The sequence below is a fragment of the Vanacampus margaritifer genome, chromosome 19, assembly GCF_051991255.1.
Source record: "Vanacampus margaritifer isolate UIUO_Vmar chromosome 19, RoL_Vmar_1.0, whole genome shotgun sequence".
NCBI lineage: Eukaryota > Metazoa > Chordata > Actinopteri > Syngnathiformes > Syngnathidae > Vanacampus > Vanacampus margaritifer.
In genome coordinates this window covers 16,315,177-16,325,660 of record NC_135450.1, presented here as the reverse complement: position 1 = coordinate 16,325,660, position 10,484 = coordinate 16,315,177, and the positions used below count along the sequence as shown (strand labels likewise).

The 10,484-nt window shown below is 45.1% G+C and overlaps 1 protein-coding gene across 20 annotated transcripts in view; it reads left to right on the top strand.

The window, feature by feature from the left end:
- The first annotated feature begins 487 nt into the window (after window positions 1–487).
- Window positions 488–10,484, top strand: part of afdna (afadin, adherens junction formation factor a) — a 50,479-nt gene continuing 40,482 nt past the window's right edge. For 12 of the 20 annotated variants that reach the window (XR_013289463.1, XM_077552841.1, XM_077552848.1 and 9 more), the window contains exon 1: window positions 488–795. Coding sequence is in view for 19 of the 20 variants with exons in the window: in XM_077552841.1 (XP_077408967.1) it covers window positions 694–795 (102 nt within the window). In the remaining variant the exon portion in view is untranslated. The remainder of the gene's footprint in view (window positions 796–10,484) is intronic. The other 8 variants (XM_077552858.1, XM_077552845.1, XM_077552852.1 and 5 more) reach the window with 1 other exon arrangement.

Below are 10,484 nucleotides of genomic sequence, written 5' to 3'. Positions count from 1 at the left end.
CACGGCAATAAGCTTTTGAAAACTCAGAGAAAAGAAAAGGTAAGGAAATTGCTTAAAAACAGCTGTGTTTGGATAATGAGACACGCCACTCAATGCTCTGCATTAAACATAAACACCAACTACAACGCTCACATGGTCTTTTTGCAAGGAAGTGACGTCATACTGCAGGTCCGAAGCAAAATTCTGTAATTCAATTTAGAGTTTAAACTTTTGACTATGCGATAATAAATGGCAGATATCCATATATTCAGTCACGTTCATAATGTTTGGTGTCCCCCCCCAAGGTTCTTTATTCATATAACAAGGAGTATACAGAACAAGGGAAACGATAGAATATAAACATTGTATACAATTCAAACAATTAGAACATAATGTTTGGTCTTGCGGTTTATAACACGTCGCTTCCCCTGTGACGTCATGGCTTTGGACTTTAAACGGTTAAGCCCAGCGGCGCGCGTGCACGCGTCCTGTTGCATCGGGGGCGCGCCGAATCTCACCGGGGCTGACCAAGCTCAAACCGAACACACTCACGCACACAACACAGGTCGCGGCGGCGAGGCAGAGACGAGAGGACGCACTCGTACAAGGGAAAACGTCGGCGTCTGGAGCAGCCACCCCGTTTGGACTATCCTATTTTTATTTAAAATTTTAAATTACAAATACAGCCGGAGAGGGTCGGAGAGACGGTGCAGCATGTCGGGCAACAGGGAGGAGGAGAGGAGGAAACTGGCCGACATCATCAACCACTGGAACGCCAACCGGCTCGACCTGTTCGAGATCAGCCGGCCCACAGAGGTAGGCGACCGGCCTCTGAGCAGCAGGATAGGCCGCGGTGCAGAGGCCCTCGACCCCCCCCCGTTTCCAACCGACCCCGCTACGCGCCTCGGGAATGCCGCTTAGGAACCGCGGTGGGCGGCGTGCTTTAGTCGCTTTCCTCCCTGGGAAGTCCCGCAAGTTCCGCGCTTGGAGGAAGAGAAATGTACGCCAGACTCCGTTGGGAAAACTGGCCATTTACGATGCCGCGGAGTTAGAGTCATTAAACTTAAAAAAACGTGATACATTTTCACATTTGTACTTTTAAAGAAAGCGTTTACAGTCATTTAGGCTTATATTAGCGGCCTATTTTGAGTGGAAATCACGCAGTAATTGTGATTTGACGTAGCTAGGTAGCAGCTACTTGCTACCGGACACAGCTGTGCGTTCTGGAGGTGAAATGGGAATATAACAACAGCCTTCCCCAAAACACATCACAGCGAACAATTCATAACTAAGTTGTTTTTACAAATATACTCGGTGTGTTAGGGCAAAGTAAGCGGGTCCGAATATGGAGCGAACAGCAGCCACTTCTTTTCAAGTGTTCAGGTGTCATGTTGGACGCGGTCGAGGCTACGCAGCCCTTAAAGTGGCACATTTTCCAAGCGAGTCTGGCGGTGTTGTTCTCTACCAACGAGGAGACAGCGACTAGCCCGCTATTTAGATTAGTTAAGTACGTCAATTCTTACACGCCACAAAAAAAAAAACGCCTTCGTCCATAATATGGTGTGAATGATTCACGTTGTTTGTAAACGTCATGCTACGCGATGGTAGTGGTTTGCTAGCATGCTCAGCAAGCGGCAAGTAGTAGCAACGCAGCCACGATTTTATTCTTGATAAATAGATGTCATCTTTAAGTGTTACCCCAAAACGGGAGCTTCGTGTTTATATGTGGTGAGGTGTTTTTATCTTTTTAAGACAGACACATGACACAAGCTCCCCCCCACTTCTCAGTGCATTGTCTGTCTTGACATGATTCACTCCTAATTACTGCAACACATTTTTTTATTGGACCACTAATAACTAACATTATAGTTTTATTAAATCACTCTGGTGGGCTTTTATGATAATGGCCAACAAAACCAAGCAGCATTTGTCTCCGGCGATGTCTCCATGCCGCTGCTAACAAGTTGATCAATAACATCCACCTAACCTGAGCATCTCACGGCTGGCTGCTTTTGATTTATGGCCACGATTGCGATTGTGTCAGTCGCTGTGTTTTAAGCGGCAGCCTACACCCCCAAAACCCCTCCCTCCTTCTTTCCTTCCTCCTCCATCTTGGATAAGGAGAGGGGGGTCACGGGGTCCCCTCCTCTCCCCTTGAGCCGATTAATTCATCGGGATTGAAGCTGGCCGGCCAGCCCAGCCCAGCCGTTGGCCAGAGTTGTGTACGCCGATGATTAACTGACACGTCGCCAGATTCCAAGGCCTCTCGTAAGTCTGTTACTATATGAGGGCCAGCGCAACAATAAGTCGGTTAGTGCGCAGTACGAGGGCCACCGCGACAATAACAAGGCTCTTACTGTACGACTGGACGGTGTGGCCATTGCTCAAGGCCTCTTGAAAAGTCTTGTTACTTTTCAAGGGCCAGTAGTAAGAAGTCTGTTGCGGTACACTTATGGGGGGGGGCTACAACGACCTGCAGTACAACAACAATAAGGCTGTTACTGTACAACTGGACCGTTTCTAAAGGCCTCTTGAAGTTGGTTACTTTTCAAGACGTCAGTTGTTTACAACATCAGGGTCTCTTAAGATTGATAATGAGTCTGTTGCTGAACTTATTGTACGACTGGACAGGAGCGTTCCATTAAATGCAAACAGATGCATGACCCCCCCCCCCCCCCCCCGCCCTGCTGCACCCTACGCATATGTCAGATGGTTAATCCCCTCCCGTAACATCATGGCCTGTCCCCTTCTCGCCCCCGACACTAGCCTGATGTAAAATGCCAGAAAATCCGCATAAAAAAAACAATAATAAATGGAGGACATTTTGAATTCCATTTGGCATTTTGATATTCTTAGATGAAAATTGAAAAGAAAAAAAAGTTTAGTTGGCCATATTCTCCTGTGGTGGCATTACAAAGAAAAAAGGCACAGTCTGAAGTTTTGCCTCAAATTGAACACGGTCAAGTAGTCACTATTTATTTTTTTAAACAAATTAGTGGCTTAAGAGATGAGATCAAAGATTAGTGACTTATGACAGTCATGAAACTTTTTTGTCTCGCATACCGAACGAGTCTTGCTCTTGAGACCTCAGACAAAAACAAGCGCTTGTCTGCAGACGTGCCAACGAGCTGCACTGGACATTACGGACAACTAAAGGCTGTCTTGTCCCCCAAAATGTTTCGGTGTTATAAACGTCTTCGTCGTTGGCTCTTTAGCTCAATATGGCGATGATAAAAAGGACGTGAACATTTCTGCATAATAACACTCACCGTCTTGCAAACTTGACACAAAACACAAAATAGAGACGAAAGCTGCCGAATTTGAATTATCACCCGTGTGAGAAATGAGCAGTTTGAAAAATGGATTCTATCTTTCTCTGCACGACGTGCGAGCACTCGCGTCTGACAACGATGCTCTCTAAAGATGCCACCGCGTAGCTTGCTAGCTAACTGCACATTGGAATTGCGCTGATGTGAACGAAGGCTTTATAAGCAGTTTTATAAGTATACATACATTTTTTGCTATTTTCATATCGGAACTAAGAATTTCTTTCCACTGAGATCTGTTGTAGTCGTCGTGTTGTGGACACTTGACGAGCTCGAAATTGCTAAAGAAATACGCACGTTGACGTCATATGCTTCACAATCTCCTTTCTGCTACAGTAACCTCTTTTTCTTTGAAGGTATTTTAAGTAGAACGTACAGCTTTTGTACCGACTCCTTTGCCTGATAAGATAAAAACGAATTTCAGAACGTCTTGTTGCCTTTTGGATCTTTAGCCCAGCCGTGCGTTTAAATACAGTTCTAAGGTCTTCACGTGTCACAACCTAACACTTTTTTGGTGTCTACTCTGCTCTTATGCGGACAGAGTAATTGTATCCATGGTGAGCCTGCGACGCCTCCGCGCAGTGCGCCGCCAAGTGTGTTTTGGAACTTAAAGGTCCGTAAAGCCAAAATGTCTTGGGAACTTTAATCGAGTGCTGGAATTAAGCAAAACTGGTCAAAAAGTTAGCGCGAGTGGACCTACTGTCGCTTCTAATCACATCATTGTGGAAGACGAAAAATATTTTTGGTGTGTGAAATGAGTCCACTTAAGTTTGACAATTTGTCGTCATCGTGTGTGTGTGCTCACTCCAGACGTCAGTTGACCTCACTTCAGTTTGCAGAAAAGAAGCAACATGAATCATAAACTTCACTTTGAAAGCATATTATGGAAAATGACCTTTGATTGTCTAATATAGAAATAGTCCTGTGTCTGCGCCACTTTGTGAGAAATACAAATTTCTGCAACGTGAAAGTAAATGTCTTGTGAATCTCGTATGTAAAATGAGGCTTGAAAATGTTGGAAAATCACGTCGAAAGTATTGAGGAAAGCTTCTATCCAGCATCGTCAATTCAACATGGAAGCCGTCACGCCCTCCTCGCTCCTGCACAGGAAGCAGGAAGTGCACAGGAAGTGTGTGTGCGCTGAGATTGCGGCCTTCCTGTGGCTTGTGATTTTTATGTATTTATTTATTTATTTTGATATAACCATAGACACTTCCATGTGCGCTGTCGATTGGGTGGCGTTTGCTTTATTGACATTATTCGCCCATAAAAGGACATAATAACCCTGAGCTTTTAGAATGTGGTCATGTGACTGCCGGCGTGCTGCGTCGCCACTGTCGGGCTCGGCGTCCGAGCCGGGCAACGCGGCTCACCGATCTGCTAGCCTCAGCTACAACGACAATAGCGTGCCACGCACACACATGCGCGTGCGCGCGCGCACAGTGCTGATTACATTCATCTGTGTTTGCATTGTGCCTAAGTGGGTTTTTTGTGCCCCCCCCTCCCCAGCCCGTTCTGGCGTTGACATGTGGCCCCTTGCCTTACTGTCACGTCACCGTGGCAACCCAGTCATTTTGATTGACGTTTTGGCACATTGGCCGCCAGGCCGCGCTAGCTCGGAGTAGCGGGTGGTTTGGTTGTTGCTGTTTTATGAGCATTTGTTTGTGAACTCGGGCCAGTGATTCTCAAAAGTGGGCTACACGGGCTCCCTTAGAAGCACGTGAAAGCATCGTGCATAAAGTTGTTGCAACTTAAAAAAAACAAACAATTCTAGTACAACTATCATGTACATTTGCTTTTAAACATTTTGAAATGTTTGTTTTTCAAATTTTTTTTAGGGATTTTTTTCCTCATTTAACTCTTATTTGAGTCATTATTTAAATAATTTTCATTTTCCTTTACAATAAGTGAAGTTATCGTATTTGTTAATGTTGCTGCACTCTGTGTTTGAATATTTAGTGTTTTTTGTATTCTGATATTGATGCTATTTTTTAGCCTGTCTATAGTATTTAGCGTTATGTGTTAGCATTAAGCTAAGGGACTTTTGGACGACGGAACTGTGTGTTTGCTTTTTATTTTACTGTAAAGTAAACATCAACTCTGAGTGCTAATGGCTTGAAGCTGCACCGATACCGATGCAACTCGTACAATATAACTCTAATGTAATCATATTTAATGTTCTAAACATTTAAAAAATAGCATTTTAAATCATATTATTTCCTACTATATTTTGCCCCTGTATATTCTTATGCTCTTCTCATTATTGCCGCTTTAAAACGTGTTTATCTATTTTATCTTTTTGAAAAGTTCGACATAAATTCTGCAACCTCGGGATTGAAAGCTTGCCCGCTGCAAAGCATCATGGGACTTTCTCGAGGAGCGCGCCGTACTATAAAAGACGGCAGGCCGGTCACTAGCCGCCGTTTGCCGTCTGATCCTGCCAGTTCAACAAGGGGTTACGGCGCACCCCCATTGGCCCGCGGGGGAGCCAATCGGCCGTCAGGTGGGGGAGGCGGCTGGCGTGTGGGGGATTAACGCGGTGTGACAGCGCTATATCTTTTGAGAGGCGGGCTGCTCTGCTGAGCACACACAATACACTTCTTGTTTTAGCACAAGAGGAAGGAATGAAAAGAGATAAGAGCGAGCACAAATCACAAAGGAGGAATGCGAGCGCTACACACAGAAAGGAGGGAACGCTGCTCGGACGGCGCGTCCCAATCAAATTGGAAGAGAGGAGAAACGTTCTGTCCAATAGAAACCATCGAGTCGCTTTGATTTCTGTAGTGTCAATTCACAACAGAAGTTTATCTCCAGGCACTTAAATATGGAGCAGGTCTAGAAACGCGCTCGGCACACGATTCCTAACCAGTGTGCCGGGACCGATCAGTCATCAGGTGCTGTCACTCTTGAATATTTTTAGGATCGAATAATCTATCGATTAGTCAGTCGATTAATCGACTAATCTAATTCATTTTTTATTTTGTATTCAAATGTGTTACAAAGTCATATTTCCCCCTAACTAGTGTTTATTAACCAGTAATTGGTGTTTTTTTTCTTACTCCGTATTCATATAGTGATAAAAAAAAAAAGGTGGGGGTGGGGGGGGTGGGTGTTGTACTATGTTACCAGTTCGGTCATTTTTTTCCAAAGTAAAAACAAATGTTTGCAAATGTCATATTTTGATTAACGAAGGGACTACCGAAATCTGTGAACAATTATTGTTAAAATGCTGAACAATTGTATTATTATTATTATTATTATTATTTTAAAGGGATTTAAAGCAACAAAATAATCCAGAGCTACACCGATATTGCCCCAAAAAAAAAACCCCAACAACATTAAAACACTTGGCTGTGAAGTTGTTAGTCTCGTTACTTGGAAGTCAACCAGTGTGACTTTTGCTACCTGCAAGTGCTAAGGTGTTATTAAGTTCCCAAGCATTCACAGACAATCCGCCGAGCGACCTGCCGTCTTTATCAGGAAGCAGCAAAACTCCATTTGCATTCCAGGCATTCCTTTGACTCCACATGGAAGCGCCAAATTGTGACACATGAGCCGATTAGATCCTGACTCACTCAGACGAGAGTGGGAAGACTGCTTAGGGAGGCTTTTTCTTTTTCTTTTCTTTTTTTTTTTCCGCTTCCGTCCGTATCGATCCCACGCTGGCGGCCCATCAGAGGAAATTAATTGCCTCCCGAGTACGACGAGCGTTTCTCCTCCATGCGGAATTTAAGAGCGAGGGACCTTGTAAATTAGGCCTGTTGTCGATAACGCGTAAATAAATGCGTAAGTAAAAAAAAAAAAAAGAAAAAAAAAAAAGCTGGCGTGCAGTCAGAATACAAATGTCAAAAATTGCTCTTGGGAAAACCTTGAGTTTGGAATGGGGCCATTTTTTCCTAAATGAACCTTTTTGGGCTCCTAAACGGGTCCTAAGTGTTGCTGTTATGCATACTGTACACGCTGTCCATGTTTGCTATCGAACTTGGAGAATTATTATTATTATTTATTATTTTTATTTTTTTTATTATCAAGGAGCAGGTGCAAACGCGCACTCTTTTTACATCCTCAAAGAAAGCACATTTGTGTTCAAATCACTAATCCAGAATATTTTTCATTCCTTGTTTGTCCACCTGAGACACCCGAGAAGCGGAGCAGTTCCGCGGGAAACCCGACACCGTCGCGCCGCCATGGCAACCGTGTCAGCCGGGTGTCAGGTTCACGTTTTGTCACACGGAAGTGGCCGTTGGTTATGAAGAGGATGATGAATTCCCACATAATGGGGCACTTTTCAACTTGTGAATCTCCTCATAAGTTATTAAAAGAAATCTCAAGTGTCCCGCGTGACGGAATTTAAAGACCCCATTAGCCGGCAGTTAATTACAGCAGAAGACTTTCCACATCCTGTGGACCCAGCGAACACGTTGACAGGCCTCGGGCCCGAGCGTGACGCCAAACATGGGAGCGGAGAGGAACAGGATGTCGGTCAGGGAGGGTGGCGCCCCCACTTGTAGCACTTGGGGATTAAAAATGATGGGATTCATATGTTTGATTTACTGGGAGGCTCTTCGATGAAACCTCCCATTGTTTCAGCTGTTGGTCTGTCCAGAATCACGTAAGAGGTGTAAATGGTAGAGACATGGACTGAAAAATCGCCTTTCATGGCTTCGCAGTAAATGGGCACGACTGAAACATGGTTAAATTGGGATTTATTGGACAAATTCTTTCAAATAAAACTCACTAAAGCGCAACTTCATTCCAAATTAAGTACACACACACCTTCAAAGTCACAGATACTACAGTGTAGAATGTGAGGTTGGTGACCTCAAGTGGACAAAAAATATCACCTGCCCCTCACATGCATATTTTGTATTTATTCTTTCAAATCGGATCATTCGAATAATCGATTTTCCCGTTATTACGTGGGAAAACGTTCAAAACAAAAATGGCGCCGTTAAGCGACAGCGTGAAAGGGTGCTACTTAATATTTACATTTACCAGGGAGCTTGCGTTTTTATGGGTTGTGATTCGTTTGGCTTGTCATGTATCGCCTCACTTGTTAGACCTGGCTGGCCTTGCAAGCACACGCACACACACACACACACACACACGCACACACGCACACACACACACACACACACACAGCCTTGATCCTCACTCGCTGTTAACGAAGCGAGTGACGGGCAAGTCTGATTTGTGGGCTCGTTGTCCCACCTGAGGTGATTTAAAGCTGCCCCTTGCGACTTCCCACAATGCATTGCTTTGCCAGGGTGGGCTGTGTGAATCAGCGGTCTGTGTGTGTGTGTATGTGTGTGTATTTGTGTGTGTGCTTGCGCTCGATACTCAAGCAGAAACTCACCTGAGACAAAGAAACTCTGTGCCTTTTCATTCATTGGCGACAAACAAGCCTCCATTCTGCCGATTCAGCTTGTCGTGAAGCTCAACCGATGATGGCGACATGTTTGCGGTGTACCGACAAAACCTGAAAACATTTCAAACGGTTAATATGACTTTTCTTGCCTGATTAAATTGCCTGCGATTTTACTGCTCATTGTTGTGTGAAGCACTTAATTCCCGTGTTAGCTTAGCAATTAGCATGGCTTCTCCGTCTTTCCTCGTCCTCCCTTCGTGAATCGCCAGAACGATACCTGTCAGAAATGCAGCGTGTTCGCCGCCACAGAGGAAATGATTACTGACTTGAGAGCGACCCCGCAACCCGTTTAGCGCACTAGTAGCAAGCCGAAGATCGTTGCTCGCTAGCAGTTGTGGCAAAGCATCTCGGCGGTTGATTCACAGTTTTGCCATTTTTGATGTGGTGCCTCACAAACAGCGATGCGAAACCTTATTTCCAGCCTCGCTCTCTCATGAACCATTTTTCGAGCCTTCCATCCCGAAAACGTAAGAACGATCACATGACCGCACCCTCAGGTCTCGGATTGTTCCCGTGCCGTGTTATTGTCTTGGCCGCGCGTTTGATGCCTTTGAAGAGGTCTCAGCTGGGATCCGAGGCCGATTGAGCTTCCCCTCCTCCGCAGCCGACTCGAAAGCTCGCTCCCGCTGACCTTAGACACGGGCTTACGGGCCAATCCCCCCGTGTTGCTGCAGGTGGGGCCACAACAATATTGACTCAAGAACACACTTCATTTTAGTAAGCCTGTGCATGTTTGTGTGTGCGTGGAGGCGAGCGGGATGACGCACAGCCGCAGGAATCTATTCTGGTTTTAGCCAGAAAGTCCTTCTCCTCCCTTCAAACTCATCTTCAAGATGCCAAATGAATCCAAATTGAAGTTTTCAGCATCGCCGCGCTAACGGCGGCTGTTCATTGACTGAATGTCGCCACCGCCCGCATGTTCATAGACCCAAACAAAAATATGAGCTCACTGTAAAATTGCGGTTTTGCTACGTCACGTGGTTTCAACTCATTCTTTAGACAATGTTTTAACACTCTCATAATTTAATTATTTCATTATATTTTGTAAAATGGCTCTCAATATGGTGAACTCCGCTTTGAAAACTGCCGGCAGGGAATGAGTAATGGCAAACAAGAGGTCACGAAGGTCAACCGTGTCGTCGCAATGTGTAGGTACTCGTACGTCTTGAGAACTTGACTTGTCGTGCTGGTAACGTGAGCTCTGCTTTTCTTTTCTTAACACCTGATAACACACACACACACACACACACACACACACACACACACACACACACACACACACACACGCACGCCTTAGAGGCTACTTGAGGGAGAAGAGTGACTTGTGAATTCCTGCGTTTTTTTCAACTCCACACTCATGCATAATTAAGTCACACAATGCCATTACAGAACCGCAACTCTCACTTGTGTTCTCGTAGTGAGTAACCAGGTGAGAGTGAAGAAAATACTTTTTTGCCCTGTGAACCTTGAACCCAGACAGGAGTCGGACGTCACCGTCACCTAGCTCACCGCCCCCCCCCCCCGCGTGACTCCCACATGTAGTCACATGCGCTTATATGGACGTACTCCAGAGGGTTCTGTACCTCCGCCTGGATTTACATCCAAACTGTGAGAAGAAAGGCAGCGTGGGAGAAAGATGAAACGTGAAGCCCAACGGAATTTTATTTCATCGAGTCGCCTCGTTCCAAAGCTCTAAGAAAGAAATTCTAAAAGTAGATCTGTAGGGAAACAACAGCAAATTGAAACGTATA